General features: G+C 47.0%; 1 protein-coding gene across 1 annotated transcript in view; it reads left to right on the forward strand.

Annotated features, from left to right (window-relative positions):
• The window catches only part of LOC121581904 (ATP-binding cassette sub-family A member 2-like), a 119844-nt gene extending 99687 nt beyond the window's left edge, over positions 1–20157 (forward strand). Inside the window, exons 27-50 of the mRNA XM_041897299.2 lie at positions 595–677; positions 1046–1283; positions 2291–2515; positions 2848–2950; positions 3173–3498; positions 5269–5482; positions 5608–5713; positions 5949–6060; positions 6327–6387; positions 6816–6990; positions 7395–7510; positions 8233–8380; positions 8660–8783; positions 8970–9102; positions 9247–9367; positions 9573–9751; positions 10170–10311; positions 10541–10675; positions 11102–11205; positions 11462–11554; positions 11981–12083; positions 12325–12462; positions 18154–18363; positions 19319–20157. Of these exons, the coding sequence (XP_041753233.2) occupies positions 595–677; positions 1046–1283; positions 2291–2515; positions 2848–2950; positions 3173–3498; positions 5269–5482; positions 5608–5713; positions 5949–6060; positions 6327–6387; positions 6816–6990; positions 7395–7510; positions 8233–8380; positions 8660–8783; positions 8970–9102; positions 9247–9367; positions 9573–9751; positions 10170–10311; positions 10541–10675; positions 11102–11205; positions 11462–11554; positions 11981–12083; positions 12325–12462; positions 18154–18363; positions 19319–19354 (3425 nt within the window). The 3' untranslated portion in view covers positions 19355–20157. The remainder of the gene's footprint in view (positions 1–594; positions 678–1045; positions 1284–2290; positions 2516–2847; positions 2951–3172; positions 3499–5268; positions 5483–5607; positions 5714–5948; positions 6061–6326; positions 6388–6815; positions 6991–7394; positions 7511–8232; positions 8381–8659; positions 8784–8969; positions 9103–9246; positions 9368–9572; positions 9752–10169; positions 10312–10540; positions 10676–11101; positions 11206–11461; positions 11555–11980; positions 12084–12324; positions 12463–18153; positions 18364–19318) is intronic.
• The last annotated feature ends 1365 nt before the right edge of the window (positions 20158–21522 follow it).

The raw sequence follows: 21522 nt of genomic DNA on the forward strand, positions 1-21522 counted from the left end.
GGCGGTGAGCTTTACACAACTCCAGCCCACGCTTGGCATTGCACATGTTCATCTTAGTCTTGTGTGCGGCTGCTCGGCCATGGAAACCCATTTGATGAAGCTCCCGACGAACAGTTCTTGTGCTGACGCTGCTTTCAGAGGCAGTTTGGAACTCGGTAGTGAGTGTTGCAACCGAGGACAGATGATCTTTACGTGCTTCAGCACTCGGCGGTACCGTTCTTTGAGCTTGTGTGGCCTACCACTTCGCGGCTGAGCCGTTGTTGCTCCTAGACGTTTCCACTTGACAATAAGAGCACTTACAGTTGATCAGAGCAGATCCAGCAGGGCAGAAATTTGACAAACTGACTTGTTGGAAAGGTGGCATCCTATGATGTTGCCACGTTGAAAGTCACTGAGCTCTTCAGTAAGGCCATTCTACTGCCAATGCTTGTCTATGGAGATTGAATGGCTTTGTGCTCGATTTTATACACCTGTCAACAACGGATGTGGCGGAAATAGCCGAATCCACTAATTTGAAGGGGTGTCCATATACTTTTGTATATGTAGTGTATTTAGTCTTTTTAAATGTTAATGATGATCTCTCTCTCCTCCCAGACATGAAGGATTCCCCAGGCGGTAGCTCAGTGGCAATGCCTGCTGCTGCGGTGGTGGGTCTGGGGGCCCCTGGAGGGCCGCAGGTAAGGATGAGTTCAACACAATTTCTTTCAGAATTGATTACTTGATGGTCGCAAAACAGAATAATGTCCATATACTTAAATTAATTCAGCTTTCTAGTGATGCAGAATGTCACAATTTAGTTTTTTTGTTCTTTTAAATTCCCACATTTTCTAATTGATACAGACACACTTGAATGACTAATGAATTAATAGATTTATCTAATTTACCCATCCCTCATCCCTGTGATAGACTTGCGTCCTGTCCAGGGCGTGTACTTGTACATCAAGCTGCCCCACGTTACAGAAACATGAAATAGGCTCCTGCTCTATGGGCCGTTCTGGTTCAGACAAGGCTTATTTTATTTTACTTACTTTATCCCTATCCGCAGGGTGAAGGCCCGGGGCCTGGGGCTCCTGCAGGAGGCAGCAGCAGTGTGCTGAGGCCAGAGGTAGAGCTCAGTAATCTGGTAAACTGCTCCAGGCTCAGCCAGAGTCAATCGTCCCTGCGCTCCTCCTCATCCTTGGGGTCCGTACGGGGGGACGAGGGGGGGCTCTACACAGACTTCTACGGAGACTACTGTCCCCTCTTTGACAACCGACAAGACCCTGACTCTACCAGCCTGACGGGTAAGAGAGGATCCATCCCAGCCCCCTCATAATCCCTTTGACTGAGTAGCGTACCATTGTTTTGTCATAGCAATAGACTGAATGAGATATGGAAGGTGTAACTCAGTAAAAAACTTGATTATCTTCATTATATTTAACCAGGTAGGTTATTAAGAACTAGGGTTCAAAGCTACCGATAATTTACCTAAGTTACCGGAATCTTCGGTAATTTTGGCCATTAACAGGTCATCTATCGTAATCTATGGTAATTTAGGTAATTTATACTTAAATAACTTAAAAAATATATAAATGTATATATATGTGTAGTATTGTTTCTTTTTATATATCTGTGTCCATATTGTCCATGACTTTCTAGTAGATAGACCATATGGTTCAAGAGAAAATAGCCTAATTAATTAACAGTATTTTTAATTAACTCTGCAACTCTTCCAACTATGGTCTTTTTTTCACTACAGCCACCAGTTTACCCCCAAAACATTCACAAAAAATACATATTGACAAAGTCAAATGAATGAAAGTGTGTAAAAAATAGATAAAGGATATTTCATGCTTAAACATTCATATTGAACACCAATGGTATTCACTAACTTGATGGTTTATATTTAGGATAATCTTTTACAGCTTTGTCATTTAAAATCATTAAAAATAATCGTATTAGATTGTTATATATTTTACACGTTATAAGGCCACACAGACGGCCAGAGATAATTACAGACACCTGTGATAATCTGAAGTACCCTAAAAGGCCACAAGATGTCATCTGATAAAATTCCACATATTCCTTGAAAGTTACCAAATTTCTAAACTTCAAAAGTTTCCAGTAATATTCCCTCCCTTTGCAACTCTATTAAGAACACAAGAACACATTCTCTTTTACCACATCAACCAATGAAATGGTGCAATGAAATACAGTGTGGTTGGATGAGCTAATGAGGCTCATTTTACTCCGTTGTGTGAGATGATTTTTGACCTTGTTCATTTCTCTCTCCATCTCTCTGTATCTCTAGCGGAATGGGACGAGGCCTCTGGCCCTGAGCAGCCTGTGGTTCTGGAGGGCCAGGGCAGCTTCAAGCTTGAGGGTTGGTGGCTGAAGCTACGTCAGTTCCACGGCCTCATCGTCAAGAGGTTCCACTGTGCCAAGAGGAACACCAAGGGTCTCTTCTCTCAGATCCTGCTGCCTGCATTCTTCGTCTGTGTGGCCATGACCGTGGCCCTGTCGGTGCCTTCCATCGGTGAGGACAACTTTACTTATATTTTACATTATTATTTTAGTCATGTAGCAGAACTTCTTATCTGGAGCGACTTACAGTCAATGCACTCAACTAAGTTTAGAAGGAAAAAAACAACCACATACCACAGTTACTGCAAGTAGACTCTTCTTCAAAATAGCCGCTTTCAGCAGAATCAGCCAGGAAGAAAAAAAGCAAGTGCAGGTGTGAATGCAAGAAAGACAAGTACAGTTTTTCTCAAGTTCAACTAGCTACAGTTGAAGTTAAAATGGACTTGGTTGTTTGTCAGTATTTGTAGGTTGTCTTTATGTGATCTCTGTTCTTCTGTTCTTCAGGAGACCTGCCACCATTGGTCTTGTCTCCATCCCAGTACCACAACTACACCCAGCCTCGTGGCAACTTCATCCCCTACGCCAACGAAGACCGCCCACAGTACAGGTCAGACAGACCGTATGTCACTCATTACCATCATGCCAACATATACACAATGTAAATGTAAATCATATAATTCCTTCTGACAAGTAGCATTATTCTTTCATTTGTGCATCTTATCTGAGTCTCAGTAATCACACAAAATCATTAGTCCAATCTACAGGCCACCAATGTTGTAAAGCTGGTGTCTATAACTTTCCAACAGCCTCCTGTTCTTCCTCTCCTCAGCAGTAAACTGTCCCCAGACGCCAGCCCCCAGAAGATCGCCAACACACTGCGTCTGCCATCGGGAGTGGGTGCCACCTGCGTCCTCAAAACGCCCTTCAACAGTACCCTGGACCAGCTGGCACAGACGCTCAACCCCAGCGCCAACAACTCCAAGACCCTGGCTGCCCGCTACTTTGACTCCATGTGTCTGGATTCCTTCACCCAGGGAGTGCCCCTGTCCAACTTCGTACCCCGTCCCCCCTCGCCAGCCCCCTCAGATGACCCCGACCCTCGTTTTGAGGATAGACAGTGGAACTTCACTGCTGCCACTCTTACCACTGTCCGGGGTAAGTCTCTGCTAGGCTCAGGTGGTAAAAAAACAGTGGAAAGGATATGTTTGATACTTTATATATACTGTATGTAGGCAAATGTTTTAGCTATCATATCTACAGTTGAAGTCGGAAGTTTACATACACTTAGGTTGGAGTAATTAAAACTTGTTTTTCAACCACTCCACAAATTTCTTGTTAACAAACTATAGTTTTGGCAAGTCGGTTAGGACATCTACTGTACTTTGTGCATGGTTTTAGAAGTTTCTGATAGGATAATTGACATCATTTGAGTCAATTGGAGGTGTACCTGTGGATATATTTCAAGGCCTACCTTCAAACTCAGTTCCTCTTTGCTTGACATCATGGGAAAATCAAAAGAAATCAGCCAAGATCTCAGAAAAATATTTGTAGACCTCCACAAGTCTGGTTCATCCTTGGGAGCAATTTCCAAACGCCTGAAGGTACCATGTTCATCTGTACAAACAATAGTACCCAAGTATAAACACCATGGGACCACGCAGCCATCATACCGCTCAGGAAGGAGACACGTTCTGTCTCCTAGAGATTAACGTACTTTGGTGCGAAAAGTGCAAATCAATCCCAGAACAACAGCAAAGGACCTTGTGAAGATGCTGGAGGAAACAGGTACAAAAGTATCTATATCCACAGTAAAACGAGTCCTATATCGACATAACCTGAAAGGCCGCTCAGCAAGGTAGAAGCCACTGCTCCAAAACCGCCCTAAAAAAGCCAGACTACGGTTTGCAACTGCACATGGGGACAAATATTGTACTTTTTTTGAGAAATGTCCTCTGGTCTGATGAAACAAAAATAGAACTGTTTGGCCATAATGACCATCGTTATGTTTGGAGGAAAAAGGGGGTTGCTTGCAAACCAAAGAACACCATCCCAACCGTGAAGCACGGGGGTGATAGCATCATGCTGTGGGGGTGCTTTGCTGCAGGAGGGACTGGTGCACTTCACAAAATAGATGGCATCATGACAATTATGTGGATATATTGAAGCAACATCTCAAGACATCAGTCAGGAAGTTAAAGCTTGGTTGAAAATGGGTCTTCCAAATGGACAATGACCCCAAGCATACTTCCAAAGTTGTGAAAAATGGCTTAAGGACAACAAAGTCAAGGTATTGGAGTGGCCATCACAAAGCCCTGACCTCAATCCTAAAGAACATATTTGGGCAGAACTGAAAAAGCGTGTACGCGCAAGGAGGCCTACAAACCTGACTCAGTTACACCAGCTTTGTCAGGAGGAATGGGCCAAAATTCACCCAACTCATTGTGGGAAGCTTGTGGAAGGCTACCCAAAACGTTTGACCCAAGTTGAGCAATTTAAAGGCAATGCTACCAAATACTAATTGAGTGTATGTAATCTTCTGACCCACTGGGAATTTGATGAAATAAATAAAAGCTGAAATAAATCATTCTCTCTACTATTATTCTGACATTTCACATTCTTAAAATAAAGTGGTGATCCCAACTGACCTAAGACAGTGAATTATTACTAGGATTAAATGTCAGGAATTGTGAAAAACTGAGTTTAAATGTATTTGGCTAAGGTGTATGTAAACTTCCGACTTCAACTGTATATATTATTGAATTACTCTATGTCACATTATATTATTTTCTTTTATGATGTCTTGTCTGACAATTATAGCTGCATAGTCCTGTATAGGCCGTTCTGGTTGAAACAAGGCTGACTCTACTGAGTCCTGTACAGTAGCCTCCCTAATAATCCTGCCCCCTGTACTGTGTGTGTCCTCAGAAACAGTGACCTCTCCCCCAACCTTGCCGCGGTCCATCCGCGAGCCGGTTCGTTGTATCTGCTCCATGCAGGGGACAGGCTTCTCCTGCCCCAGTGGGGTGGGAGGGCGGCCACCCCTCATGAAGGTGGTCACCGGGGACATTCTGGTGGACATCACCGGGCGCAACGTGTCAGAGTACCTCCTCTACACCTCCGACAGACTGCGTCTGCACAGGTAACACACTCATACAAACAGAAGCACACACACACACACACACACAGGGAAGGAGGGGAAGAGGTATGGCATCCATCCAATTGTCTTTCTCTCTCTTCCCTGTTTCTTATTTTCTCTCTCTCTAGATATGGAGGACTCACAGTAGGCAACGTACAGAAATCAGTCCCAGCATCCTTTGGGGAAAATAATCCACCCATGGTTCGCAAAATAGCCGTGCGCAGATCAGCTCAGGTGAGCAGAAGGGCATTTTCTTAAAGAGCCAGGATACGTCCCAAATGGCACCCTTTTCCCTATATAGGGCACCATTTTTGACCTGGGCCCTGGTCAACAGTAGTGCACCATATATGGAATAAGGTGCCACTTAAGACACAACGTTGGTGTCAGTTTCATGGGCAGGGTTATTATAACACTGCACTATTTGCGCTGCTGTGTCATTGCCAGTGACAGACTTGTCCCCTCCTAATAGGTGCTGTACAATAATAAAGGGTACCACAGCATGCCAACCTATCTCAACGTCCTCAACAACGCCATCCTGCGTGCCAACCTGCCTCCAGGCAAGGGCAACCCTGCTGCATACGGTGAGAGTAGCTGCCTATACATACTATAACCTGGAGCACGTGGGGTTCTGTTAGCCTGGTCCCAGATCTGTTTGTGTTCTTGCCAAACATGTGCGGGGCAGAGAGTTGGTATAATAGCACAAACAGACTGGCACTCAGGCTAGGATTCTGTGAATTTAGTAGCTATTTGTGTGAAAATGCATGTTCAAGGTTCCTTTGTATCTGGGGATCTTCTATGGGAATGTACAGTGCCTGCCCCCATTCAACCCCTTTTGTTGGGTCCACAGGAATCACCCTGACCAATCACCCCATGAACCGCACCAGTGCAAGCCTCTCTCTGGACTACCTGTAAGAATCTATGTGTTCAGTTATTAAACTGTGGCACAACATTTCTGACAATAACTTTCTTACCAAGGTTGTGTACCAAATGGTACCCTATTCCCTATATAATTTATAATGCACTACTTTTGACTAGATCCCTATGGGCCCTGGTTGAAAGTAATTCACTATATAGGGCCCTCAAACTCAACTTATATAGGGCCCTCAAACTCAACTCTGGACCTCAGGCCAGTTCCACTGTGTGTTTTTCATTGTTCCCCTCTAATCAGGGACTGATTTAGACCTGGGACACCAGGTGGGTGCAATTAATTATCAGGTAGAACAGAAAACCAGCAGGCTACGGACCTCATAGCGTAAGAGTTGAATACCCCTGATATAGGGAATAGTGTGCCATCTGACATGCACCCACTGTCTTAAGTCTCTGTTTGTCCCTCCAGGCTCCAGGGCACTGATGTGGTGATAGCCATCTTCATCATCGTGGCCATGTCCTTTGTACCAGCCAGCTTTGTGGTCTTCCTGGTGGCAGAAAAGTCGACCAAGGCCAAGCACCTGCAGTTTGTCTCTGGATGTGACCCAGTCATCTACTGGCTGGCTAACTACATTTGGGACATGGTGAGAGGGGGTGGAGTGAGGTGTGTGTGTGTGTGTGTGTGTGTGTGTGTGTGTGTGTGTGTGTGTGTGTGTGTGAGATGTAAACTGCTGAACAGATAAACCAGTGTAGGTAGTAGTTTGTTTACTACAGTAAACTGGACCCCAGGCATTTATACAACTACAAGGTTAAATCCAGTTAGCTACTGCTTTGCTTTCCACGCTGAACCACTCCTTGTGGATTGTCATTGACTTGGTGACTGTTACTGTAGTGTACTCCTGTCAGGGCACGCGTCGTTCTGTCTATCTTCCGTCTGTTTGTGTTGTGTACTATTCACCCACAGATGGTACTATGAATGTTTGAGAGATATTGTGTATTTCTGCCAGCATATCTAACTGAAACTCTCCTGTCTCTCTCTGTCTCCCAGTTGAACTACCTGGTGCCAGCCACGTGCTGTGTCCTTATCCTGTTTGTCTTTGACCTTCCTGCGTACACATCCCCAACCAACTTCCCCGCGGTCCTCTCTCTCTTCCTCCTCTATGGGTGAGTGTACTTTACTTATTACCACACAGCACTTATTTTCTCTACCCACTCAGTACATCCCAAATGGCATCCTTTCCCCTGTATAGTGCACTACTTTTGGCATAGGGCTCTGGTCTAAAGTAGTGCACTATGTAGGGAATAGAGTGTTATTTGGGACATATTCACTTTCTTGCCTTACTTGTTAAAGCTTGTCAAGAGGAAACCATGTCATCACATTCACTAGTGTATAAGAGGCACCCTGTGGTGCTGCTGGAGCCCTATCTTCATTTGTAGCATCATTTATGAGAGAAAAGAGGAACAATTGTTTTTTTGAACCTGGGGGGGAAAAAAGCATAGACATTGTGCCCTTGCATTATGCATAACTGTCCTTGACGATATCAAGAAACTGTAATGCATACTTAATGAATATGACCTGTTATATCACTCTGTATTTCCCTCCCTCCCCCTCTCTCTCTCTCTTTCTCTCTTTCCCCGTCTCTCTCTTTTCCTCCCACCCACCCACCCTCTCTCTCTCTCTCTCTCTCTCTCTCTCTCTCTCTCTCTCTCTCTCTCTCTCTCTCTCTCTCTCTCTCTCTCTCTCTCTCTCTCTCTCTCTCTCTCTCTCTCTCTCTCTCTCTCAATTCAATTTAAATTTAAGGGCTTTATTGGCATGGGAAACGTATGTTAACATTGCCAAAGCAAGTGATGTGTTTCTCTCTCTCTCCCTCCCTCCCTCCCTCCAGGTGGTCTATCACTCCTATTATGTACCCTGCCTCCTTCTGGTTTGAAGTGCCCAGCACGGCCTATGTGTTCCTCATTGTCATCAACCTCTTCATAGGCATCACTGCCACTGTAGCTACCTTCCTGCTGCAGCTCTTTGAGCATGACAAGGTGTGTGTCTTACTCTATTGACAGCATAACAGCAGTTACGGCTAGGGTTGCAGAATTCCTGTAACCTTTCCAAAATTCCCAGGTTTCCAAGGAATCAGTAAGCAGGAATAAGCAGGAAATCTGGAATGCTCCAACCAGGATTTTTGGAAAATCTAGGTATTTTAGGAAAGTTAACAGAATTGTGCAACCCTACAGCAGTTCCAGAAGTATTGTTATGATTAGGTCCAGTATATTTAACATGATTTCCTCACACTGTTGTTCTTCGGTCTCTCTCTGCAGGATCTGAAACTGGTGAACAGCTACCTAAAGTCATGTTTCCTTATCTTCCCAAACTACAACCTGGGTCATGGCCTGATGGAAATGGCCTACAACGAATACATCAATGAGTACTATGCTAAAATAGGTGTGGTTGTATTCAAAATGCTATTCCAAGTAGCTACTGTACATTTGATATCTGGGCTAATAATATTAAATCTATAGCACTTTGGGACTTTGTTTAAAGCACTTTGAGACAACTGCTGATGTAAAAAGGGCTTTATAAATAAAAGGAATTGAGAAGTTGAATCTCTCTTTATTATGTCACTCTCAGGTCAGTTTGACAAGATCAAGTCTCCATTTGAGTGGGACATTGTGACTCGAGGGCTGGTCGCCATGACAATCGAGGGCTTTGTAGGCTTCTTCATAACCATCCTGTGCCAGTACAACTTCCTCAGGAAACCCTCGTGAGTGTGTGTGTGTGTGTGTGCAATGTGGATGCATTAGTGTGTGTGTATTACACCAATAAGATCCACTGCAGTGTTCTAGTTCTATGCTGCCCCTGAGTGTGTGTTGTCCCTGTGTGTGTGTGTGCATGTGTTCTATAACAGGAGAGTACCAGTCAGTAGCCAGCCCATAGAGGACGATGATGTGGATGTGGCCTGTGAGAGAAGGAGAGTACTGAGAGGAGATGCTGACAACGACATGCTGAAGATTGACAACCTCACCAAGGTCAGACAGACACAGAGATCCCCTTCATTTAGCTCCTATTCCCTATCTAGTGCACCATAGGGCCCTGGTCGAAAGTGGTGCACTAGATAGGCAATAGGGTGCCTTTTGAGACACAGCCGAGGTTTAAACCACACTGCATTCAAGGTCAACAGAGTCTCACAGGGTGTTAACGCCGTTAATGACTTCCATGTCCTGTGTCTATCAGGTGTACAAATCGAGGAAGATGGGGCGTATCTTGGCTGTGGATCGGCTGTGTTTGGGCGTGCGTCCTGGGGAGTGTTTTGGGCTTCTGGGTGTGAACGGAGCAGGGAAGACCACCACCTTCAAGATGCTGACTGGAGACGAGAGCACCACGGGAGGAGAGGCCTTCATAGGGGGGAGCAGGTACTTTACATGTACACCAGGACTGCGTCCCAAATCGCACCCTATTCCCTTTATAGTGCACTACTTTTGATGGGCCCTGGTGAAAAGTAGTGCACTATAAAGGTGCCATTTGGGACGTACACCAGATGGGTCTTTAAGCACGATGGTAATGCTAATCTCAATGGGTTATGACGTTCTTAGTTAAAACATTTTTATCTCAGAGCCGCTATTCAAAAAGTGTCTTAGAGTAAGAGTGCTGATCCAAGATCAGCTTAGCCTTTTGATCCATAATGGAAATACTATATGGACATGGAGGACCTGGTCCTTGATCAGCGCTCCTACTCTTAGACGCTTTATGAATACGGTCCCAGGCACTGTTGTTATTGTTGTTGTTGTTGAGTGATTCACGAGGCTCCCTCTGTCCCTGTGTTGTTGTTAGTATCCTGAGGGAGCTGTTGAGGGTGCAGCAGAGCATTGGCTACTGTCCTCAGTTTGACGCCCTGTTTGAAGACCTGACAGCCAGAGAGCACCTGGAGCTGTACACACGCCTCCGAGGCATCCCCTGGAAGGATGAGGAAAGGGTACGGCTACGACGCACACACACACACACACACACACAGACATGCACACACACACACACACACACACACAAGAACGAACGCATGCACTTGCGCATGCACACACACACACGCACACACACACACAGACACACACACACACACACTCCACATTACGCATATTACTGTGTGATTTTGCTGAGTCATTGTTGTTGAAAAGTTCCTCTATTTCTTTCCTTTTGTCCTCTCCCAGGTGGTCTCCTGGGCCCTGGAGAAACTGGAGCTGTCCAAGTATGCAGACAAGCCCGCAGGCACCTACAGTGGGGGAAACAAGCGCAAGCTGTCCACTGCCATCGCCCTCATTGGATACCCCTCTCTTGTCTTCCTGGTTAGACTCAACCTCATCACCACTCACCACTCATTAAAAGCTGTACGACTATATTGGGATATTCCACTCTACACGTAGAGGTGGCAGGTAGCCTAGCGGTTGGACCAGTAACCGGAAGGTCGAAGTTCGAATCCCCGAGCCGAGAAGGTGAAAAATCTGTTGACGTGCCCCTGAGCAAGGCACTTAACCTTAATTGCTCCATGGTCGCCGTTGATAATGGCCGACCCTGGCTGTGACCCCACTCTCCGAGGGTGTGAAAAAGGACAAATATAAGCACCCACCTAATTAATATTATTATTACATAAATAGTTTATCCAATTATTCTGGTCTGGTTAAGACAGGAGACACTCAGCTCTGATTGTGTCCTATTCTTTGTGGGGCAGGATGTAAATAACTCAGATGCCGTTCTGTGTGATTGTCATCTAGGATGAACCCACTACAGGGATGGATCCAAAGGCCCGCAGATTCCTCTGGAACCTCATCCTTGACATCCTCAAGACGGGACGCTCTGTGGTGCTGACATCACACAGGTGAGACGCTCATTCTCATCAGACATGTACTGCATACTTACATGTCAGCTAATGTGCTTACTAATACCTTTTATTACTGAGGTGTCTGGGTAATAATTGTGTATTCCCATGTTATCCCCAGCCTTGCATTCACACCTGCACTAGTTTGTTTCTACCTGGTTCTGATGCTGCTGATAGAGGTGAATGTAAGTCACTCCGGATAAGCGTGTGTGCTAAATGTCTGAAATATAAACTGTGAATGTCTCTATGTCTGCAGTATGGAGGAGTGTGAGGCTCTGTGCACTAGACTGGGCATCATGGTCAACGGCAGGTTCAAATGCCTGGGTAGCATCCAGCACCTCAAGAACAGGTCAGAAGTTCACACACACACACACACACACACACACACACACACACACACACACACACACACACACACACACACACACTCAGCTAATGGGCCTGCTCTGGCCTTTCTCTGTTGCTAGGCCAACCAGAAGATAGAGACATATGGCATGCCAACATAATCTGCAATCACCTCTGAATCACCCTACTTTTTTCTACTTCCTCCACCCTTTCAACTTGTCGTTTTTTTCCAGATGGTTACACATCCTGTTATATGTATTCTGTGACTCCTCCTCATTTCATACTTCCTCGTATACTTTCTCCTCGTCTACTTCTCATAACCTATTGGATAAAAGAGGCAAGGAGATAGGATACAAGGAATCAAGGAAAGAGTCATTGAGCCAGGGTGTCTTGTCAACTCTCACCCTGGTTGTGTCCCTTCCTTCCACAGGTTTGGCGATGGTTACATGATCACAGTTCGGACCAAGACCAGTTCCAGTGTGAAGGAGGTGGTGAGATTCTTCAACAGGAATTTCCCTGAGGCTGTACTAAAGGTGCACATAACATTTATATTTTAGTCATTTAGCGGACGCTCTTTTCCAAACTTACAGTCAGCGCATTCAACTAAGTTTAGTTGGAAAAAACGACCACATATCACAGTTATCACAGTTATTACAGGTACACTCTTCTTTAAAATAGCCGCTATCAGCAGAATCAATGGTAGGAAGAAAACACAAGTGTGGGTGTGAGTGCAAGAAAGACAGTTTGTTTGAATTTAATTGAATCTGTCCCCAGGAGAGTCACCACACTAAGGTCCAGTTCCAGCTGAAGTCAGAGAGGATCTCCCTGGCCCAGGTGTTCAGTAAGATGGAGCAGGTGGTGGAGGTGCTGGGGATAGAAGACTACTCTGTCAGCCAGACCACACTGGACAACGTGAGTTACTGTCACGCTGTGCTTGAGTAATTTCCATACTGACACAGTACAGATGATTAGATAGAAAATGTGAATGAAAAATAGAGAATTCGATTTTAAATCTGTGCACGCACACACACTGTAACGATCCCGGCAGTCTGAGTCGGGTCCTGTCTGTGGACTAGTTTTTCCGCTCGTGATCTCCAGTTTCCCGAGGGTTCTGGAACGCTCCGGGGAGCTCTCTTGATTTCCGCACCTGCATCCCATCAGCAATCTGCACACCTGGTCCTGATCATCACCCTTCTTAGGCTCTGGCCTAACATCCATTCCCTGCCGGATCGTTAGCCATGAACAGTATGTTTGTCAGTGTATCAGCCTTGGAGTTTCTAGCGTTAGTTTTGTTGTTTTGCACCTTGTTGGCTTGCCGTGTACTTACCTCCGTTTTGTTTCTATCTGCAGTCAATCTCCCGGAACCTTCACCCAACCCCTGCCTGGTTGTCGGCGGCTGCCGAGCCATTCTTGGATCTACCACTGCACCTCCACCAACTCATCTCCGCCGTCCGCTCTGTCCCCTGGATTATTCTACATCGTTTTTGGAATCTATTAAATAAATACTCACCTTCGTTTCAACTCACCTTGTCCTGGTCTGCTTCTGGGTTCTGGCTTAGTAAACCGTGACAGAACGATCCGGCCAGTATGAACCCAGCGGACCTGGACTCTGTTCGCCATGCCATTACCCATCAGGAGAAGATGTTGGGCCATCATAGCACGGAGCTACAGGAGATCGCGTTGGCAGTTCGGAACCTTTCTACCGGCCTGACGGAGGTCCAGAACCAGCGCAAGTTTCCGGTGGAGGATCCACTACCGGTTTCACCCATCTCGCCTGCCGCGTCTGGAGCTGTGTCCTTCCGTGAGCCCAAGGTTCCGAGCGCCGGATAAATATGAGGGGGAGCTGGGAAGATGCCGTTCTTTCCTTATGCAGTGTGGGTTAGTGTTCGATCTACAGCCCTACTCTTATGCCACAGACAAGGCTAGGATAGCCTTTGTGATTGAGTTGCTGCGTGGTCGAGCGCTGGAGTGGGCTTCAGCCGTTTGGGAACGACAAGACCCCTGCATGGCTTCATACCAGGGGTTCACGGCCGAGATGAGGAAGCTCTTCGACCATTCCGTCCGAGGGAGGGACGCAGCTAGGCGCCTGTTTTCGCTTCACCAAGGAACTCGCAGCGTGGCCGACTTTGTGATCGAGTTCAAGACGTTGGCTGTGGAGAGTGGGTGGAATGAGGAGTCTCTGCAAGCGGCCTTTTACCAGGGTCTGTCGGAGCAGCTCAAGGATGAGTTGATCTCCTATCCGGAGCCTAGTGACCTGGACAGCTTGGTAGCCTTGTCTATTCGGGTGGATAATCGAGTCCGAGAGCGAAGGAGGGAGAAGCAATGGGGTCCGTCCAATCGATCAGCTTCTCAGTTCCCAGTCGGGTCGGGTGGTGGACCAGAACACGTCGATCATTCTCCACCACAAAGGATTAGTGGAGAGGTCCTCTCTCCCGATTCTGAACCCATGCAAGTGGGGCGGCACGAGTTAACCAAGGAGGAGCGTCAACATAGACGTAAGACCAACTGCTGCCTCTACTGTGGTAGCTCGGGACATTACATCTCCACTTGTTCCCGGTGGTCGTCAAACTGCCCGGCTCGCTAAAGTTGGGAGGACTTTTAGCGAGCCAGTTTCAACCTCTCAGTACCTCTGTCAGACCCCGTTTCCCGGCTACCCTTGTGAACAGGAATCAGAGCTTAGCGATTAACGCTTTATCGATTCAGGTGCCGGCGGAAGCTTTCTTGATGCCGAGTTGGTGGAACAGCTGGGGCTTTCCAAGGAGCAATTGCCGGAAGCCATTGAAGCGACCACTCTGAACGGCAGTAGTCTGGCACGTATCACGATGAGGACTGAACCGGTTAAGATGCTGTTGTCGGGGAATCATTCGGAGATGATTTCATTCTTCATTCTGCCGTCTTCCCATGTTCCTCTGGTCCTTGGATACCCCTGGCTGAAGGAACACAATCCCACGTTCGATTGGGTGACGGGCAAGGTAACGAGTTGGAGCCTTGATTGTCATGCTAACTGTCTCAAGACTGCCTGTCCCCATTCGGTTCCCAGTCAGGTGATTGAGGCTAAACCCCCAGATTTGTCCCTGGTTCCCGAGACATATCACGATTTGGGGAAAGTGTTCAGTAAGCAGAAGGCTCTGTCACTCCCTCCCCACCGACCATATGATTGTGCCATCAACCTGTTCCCTGGAGCTGTCTACCCCAAGGGAAGGTTATACAGTATCTCCCGCCCTGAACGTGAGGCTTTGGAGACCTACATCAAGGAGTCCCTAGCTGCTGGTCTCGTTTCGTCCCTCGTCATCACCCCCTGGGGGCAGGATTCTTCTTTGTGGGTAAGAAGGATGGCTCTCTTCGACCGTGTATTGATTATCGGGGGTTGAATGACATCACGGTCAAGAACAAGTATCCCCTGCCCTTGATGAGTTCTGCCTTCGACTCCTTACAGGGTGCTACGGTGTTCACTAAGCTAGACCTACGCAATGCGTATCACATGGTCCGGATCAGAGAGGGAGACGAGTGGTTGACGGGTTTCAATACACCGATGGGTCACTTCGAGTATCAGGTGATGCCGTTTGGACTGACCAATGCTCCAGCGGTATTCCAGAGTATGGTGAACGACGTCCTGAGAGATATGATCGGTCTCTTTGTGTTTGTTTACCTGGATGACATTCTGATCTTCTCGAAGGAACCTTCCGACCACGTCCAGCATGTCCGGCAGGTTCTGCAGCGATTGTTGGAGAATCGCCTGTTCGTGAAGGCCGAGAAGTGCGAGTTTCACGCCCACACGACATCCTTTCTCGGGTACATCATCTCCAGGGGAGAGATTAGGATGGACCAGGAGAAGGTTAGAGCGGTTCTGGAATGGGCCCAGCCCGTACGAGATTGCAGCTCCAGAGATTTTTGGGGTTTGCGAATTTCTACCGCAGATTCATCCGGGATTACAGCCGTGTGGCCGCTCCGTTAACGGCCTTGACTTCCAGTATCAGGAGCTTCAAGTGGAATCCGGAGGCGGATCGAGCGTTTCTGGATTTGAAGAGGCGATTCACCAACGCACCGATTCTCTCTCAACCGGACACGGCCCGTCAGTTCGTCGTTGAAGTGGACGCGGTCTGATGTGGGAGTTGGCGCCATCCTGTCGCAGCGATGCTCCACGGACAGTAAACTCCATCCCTGCGCCTACTACTCTCGTCGCCTTTCGCCTGCGGAGAGGAATTACGATGTGGGTAACCGGGAGCTTCTCGCGGTGAAACTTGCCTTGGAGGAGTGGCGCCACTGGTTGGAGGGGGCGGAGCAACCGTTTATTGTCTGGACTGACCACAAGAATCTTGCTTACGTGCAATCGGCTAGACGTCTCAACTCCCGGCCAGGCCAGGTGGTCGTTGTTTTTCGGACGATTCAATTTTTCCCTGACGTCCGACCTGGATCTAAGAACGGCAAGGCGGACGCCTTGTCTCGGATGTTCTCCAAGACGGAGGAGAGTGGGTCCAAGACCGAGACAATTCTCCCCGGAACTGCGTCGTGGGAGCTGTTAGGTGGAAGATTGAGGAGGAGGTGATGGCGGCTCTTCGGACGCAGCCCGGTCCCGTAACGGTCCACCCGGTCGGTTGTTTGTGCCTGAGTCGGTTCGTCCTGCGGTCCTCAAATGGTCCCACGCCAGCAAGATGGCTTGTCACCCTGGCGTGGCTCGGACGATGGCGTTTTCTTCGCAGACGCTTTTTGGTGGCCTGCCATGGCCGAGGATACTCGGGGTTATGTTGCTGCCTGTCCAGTGTGTGCGCAGAATAAGGGTACCAATCGGCCCAGCTCTGGACTACTTCACCCCCTTCCTATTCCCCGCGACCATGGTCGCATCTGGCCCTGGACTTTGTCACTGGGTTGCCCGCTTCTGAGGGGAACACGGTCGTTCTGACTATCGTGGACAGATTCAGCAAGTTCGCCCACTTTGTGCCAATTGCCAAGCTTCCCTCTGCCTCGGAGACGTCCGAGATCCTGGTTAGGGAGGTTTTCAGGGTCCACGGGTTGCCCAGTGATATCGTTTCCGACCGTGGCCCTCAGTTTACCTCTGCTGTCTGGAAGTCCTTCTGTTTGGCCATTGGAGCTACAGTCAGTCTCACATCTGGTTTTCACCCCCAATCTAATGGTCAGGCGGAGAGAGCCAACCAGAAGATGGAATCCACGCTACGCTGCCTGGCCTCTTCCAACCCCACCTCCTGGGTCTCTCAGTTGCCTTGGGTTGAGTATGCCCACAATACTCTCCCCTACATCTGCCACTGGGATGTCTCCCTTCCAGTGCCTGTATGGCTACCAACCTCCCTTGTTCCCTTCTCAGGAGAAGGAGCTCTCAGTGCCTTCTGTTCAGGCCCATATTCGTTGTTGCCACCGGACCTGGCATCGGGCCAGAAAGGCACTCCTTAGAGTTTCGGACCGGTATCAGCTCCAGGCGAATCGTCGCCGGATCCCCGCTCCCACCTACACCATCGGAGATAGGGTCTGGTTGGCCACACGGGATCTTCCTTTACGGACTGAGTCTAGGAAGTTGTTACCGAAGTTCATTGGTCTGTTTGTGGTGGAGAAGGTGATCAATCCGGTGGCAGTTCGACTCAAACTCCCGAGGACGCTCAGAGTCCATCCCACCTTTCATGTCTCCTGCCTCAAGCCTGTTTTCCTCAGTCCTCTGTTGCCTCCTCCGCCTCCTCCTCCTCCTCCTCGGATGATCGGAGGTGGTCCTGCCTACACGGTGCGACGCATTATGGATTCCAGACGGCGGGGCCGGGGTTTCCAGTATCTCGTGGACTGGGAGGGGTATGGTCCTGAAGAGAGGAGTTGGATTCCGCGGCGACAGATCCTAGATGCGGACCTCATCCGTGACTTCTACCGCCTCCATCCTGGCGCTCCGGGAGTCCGCCCGGTGGCGTTCGTCGGAGGGGGTACTGTAACGATCCCGGCAGTCTGAGTCGGGTCCTGTCTGTGGACTAGTTTTTCCGCTCGTGATCTCCAGTTTCCCGAGGGTTCTGGAACGCTCCGGGGAGCTCTCTTGATTTCCGCACCTGCATCCCATCAGCAATCTGCACACCTGGTCCTGATCATCACCCTTCTTAGGCTCTGGCCTAACATCCATTCCCTGCCGGATCGTTAGCCATGAACAGTATGTTTGTCAGTGTATCAGCCTTGGAGTTTCTAGCGTTAGTTTTGTTGTTTTGCACCTTGTTGGCTTGCCGTGTACTTACCTCCGTTTTGTTTCTATCTGCAGTCAATCTCCCGGAACCTTCACCCAACCCCTGCCTGGTTGTCGGCGGCTGCCGAGCCATTCTTGGATCTACCACTGCACCTCCACCAACTCATCTCCGCCGTCCGCTCTGTCCCCTGGATTATTCTACATCGTTTTTGGAATCTATTAAATAAATACTCACCTTCGTTTCAACTCACCTTGTCCTGGTCTGCTTCTGGGTTCTGGCTTAGTAAACCGTGACACACACTGATCATTGTTCTCTTTCATTATTTTTTTTTTGACTTGAGGAAGGCCTTGCAGCTCAAACATTGATGCTAAAAAGTCTCAATTATATCCCCTTATTTGTCCCTTCATTTCTCTGTGTTCTCTCCCTCTCTATCCAGGTATTTGTGAACTTTGCCAAGAAGCAGAGTGACAACCTGGACCAGCAGGAGAGTTCCCCCCCTGGTGGAGGCCAGTCGCCACTGCAGCGCCTGCTAACCCTGCTCAGGCCCCGGCTGGCCAACACGGAGCTCGAAGCCCTGGTCAGCGAAGAACCGGAGGAACTAGAGAGTGATGACGATGAGGGCCTCATCAGCTTCGAGGAGGAGAGGGTGAGGAAGGAGAGGGAGGGAGGAGGGAGAGGGAGGAGGGGAGGAAGGGAGGGGAGAGGGGGAGAGGGTGAGAGGGGAGAGAGTGAGGAAGGAGAGGGAGGGAGGGAGGAGTGAGGAAGGAGAGGGAGGAAGGGAGGGAGTGAGGAAGGAGAGGGAGGGAGGGAGGGAGGGAGGGAGGAAGGGAGGGGAGAGGGTGAGAGGGGAGAGAAGGAGAGGGTGAGAGGAGGTGGAGGGGGAGAGGAAGGGAGGGGAGAGGAGAGAGGAAGGGAGAGGAGGAGAGGGGGGAGAAAATGTGGGAGGAGAGGGTGTAAGGGCAGGAGGGAGGAGGGAGGAGAGGATGTAAGGGAAGGAGAGGGTGTAAGGGCAGGAGGGAGGAGAGGATGTTGGCAGAGGGTGCATACTTGGACAGCTCTATATGCACTCACTACTGTAAGTCGCTCTGGATAAGAGTGTCTGCTAAGTGACTAAAATGTACATGTAATTACCAGTTCAAGGGCCGTTCAAATCGTTTTTTCCTAGTCATATGCTCGTATTTAAGAATTTACGAGATGATATGAATGCAGCATAAGACAGAGAAAGTGGGATGGGATGTTGTCTACATAGACACACTTTGCATATCGCACTTATCAACTTAAGTATGAAGCGTGTTCTTAACTCTAAGGGAACTTAAAGCGATTTTTGTATAATTTCAGCCAGTAGTTTTAAAAGTGGTGCTCACGAGCCAAAATGGGTCCTCATTTGTTGTGTACTACGTCAACCAATTCTGTACCATGTCATCCATTTCGAATGATATGTTACGTCCTGCCAAAAACAACTTTTATTTTTATTTGTATGATTTGTATGTTATGAATCCAATTCGTACAGTATGTTACGAATGTGTTGTTCCTAAGATCCCGGACTGCATCTTTAACTGTATTTAATCCCTTACTAACCTCCTGTTGTTTCTCCATGGCAGGTGCAGCTCTCCTTTAACACAGATACTCTCTGTTGAACTGTGGAAACTCAGAGAGCGGTCGTGCCTGGACAGATAAAGTGGGAGGAGGAACCTCAGAGAGGGGGCGTGATTGGACAGACAAACTGGGAGGAGGAAATTCATAGGGGACATGTCTATAGACAAATATGGGATGAGGAAATAACATGAACTAGTCAGACAGAGGAAGAGAATGTACCTGTTCATTTTTGGATGGGAAGACAACCGTCTCTATCTACCCAAGGGAAAGTAAGAGAAGTGTTATTTTTATCCTCAAACACCTAACAGTGACAGAGAGTGAGGCATGGGATTCAGAGAAGGAGTGGGACAGAGAAGGGAAGGGCAGAGAAGTGAAGTCAGCCTCTCAAAGCTGTCACAGAGTCGTCATAGACATTCCCTGTCATAATGGGAAACATACTGCTACAGTGAGAACATTTTAATGGAGATATGTTGTTATAGGAATGTCTATATGTATTTATTTTTGAGAATGTATTGATAGATGGGAACACTGAAAACCAATGTGGTCTGTCTAGTAAGGACTAAAATCAAAAGGCTTGATTTCGTATTAAATTTGTCTTCGCTAGTAGGTTGGCTTCATTCATTGATGATGATGTCAGAAAATAACATATCATTGCTTCTGATATGACCACCTTACTGAGTTTAATCTTTTATCAGTTGTTTGACGCAGTGAATTAGTGGTTCGTCATTGTTCAAATGTGTTCCGTCCCTGCCAAAGTACACGGTTGAATTCGAAATGCCACCCTATTCCCTATATAGTGCACTACTTTTGACCAGGGCCCCATAAGGCTCTGTTCAAAAGTAGTGCATTATGTACTGAAGGGAATAGGGTGCTATGGGTCCTGGTCCATAGTATTGCACTATATAGTATGTAGGGTGCCATTTGGGACACATCCACAGGGTTCCTATTCAACCAGAGATGACTGGATAAGTCTACCTGCCTTGAGAGCATGCTGTCATGAAACCAGTCAAACCAGTGTTGTGTCATACATATACAGTCTATACAATACCTATATTTTTCCATGGCAAGAATAAATGTTTATTTTAGATATTGAAATGTATATGGAACAGATGTCTGATCTGTGATTGATTTGGCAATAACTGATGATGGTTTATAGACCTAAGTAAATGCACTTAGGAAAAAGTGCCAAGTTTTGACATGAGTCCTGAATCATTGCCGTTTTATTTGAAATCACTTTATTAGACTAATTGAGTCACAGAGGAACGCTACACTACATGTCCTGTTTTAAGAGAATGTAATGGTTCTACTTGTTGATGCTGAAGGTGCCTCCTTAATCTCAAGCCTCTTCATTTGGACAGTGGACACTATTTTTGTCTCGTCATGACAAATAGAGCACTTTCTACTGAATGCTTTATTTTGTGCTTCTACAAATCATAATGATTTGTATTCTTTCCCAGAAGATCATATGTTGTACACTATGTAATAATATACTTAACAGTGAAGGTAATCAACAAGATCATTCAAGTTATTGAAAACCGTGAAAAGAACTGAACTTAATAATAACTCTCTCATGTAATACTTAAGGTCACATACAGGAAGTACAATAATAAGCATATACTACTGCACGACCATCACTGTGAGACAAAGAAGTTGAACTTTCAGATCATTGTTTAGTTTGAACTTGAGATAAATGGATTGTATGATTTACAAGATGCTTTAAAGGCAGTTGGCTTACCGTATCATTTGGAAGTTGGAGCACATTTAAAGAACACCCACACCACGTCATTAATAAAGGGAAAGGTTTATGTCATTGAATAGTATGTTGGCATGTGATTTGAACTGTATATTTTTCATGGAGTGTTTGTGTTGTGAAGAGCCAGTTGTTATATATCTTTATTCTTCTCAGAGGACACTTAATCTTAATTTGTTTCATGGACTAATTCAATGTAATTTAACATATGTTTTGGTGATTTCTTCATGTGGGACCTACTTGGACTTAATTGCTAATTTTCCTTGACTGTGGTGGGGTTGTTATCCTTTTACTATTAAGTAGAGCAAACAGACTGTTGTAATTAGTTTTAAATCAGAATGTAAAGTAGGTTAAATGTTTTACTGAAGACCAGGACAATATTATTATTTTTAATGTGAACTAATATGAGAATGAGAAACACCGGTTTTTGAGATGTGTTAAGTAATGCTATCTGTATAT

This window comes from Coregonus clupeaformis, chromosome 18, assembly GCF_020615455.1.
Source record: "Coregonus clupeaformis isolate EN_2021a chromosome 18, ASM2061545v1, whole genome shotgun sequence".
NCBI lineage: Eukaryota > Metazoa > Chordata > Actinopteri > Salmoniformes > Salmonidae > Coregonus > Coregonus clupeaformis.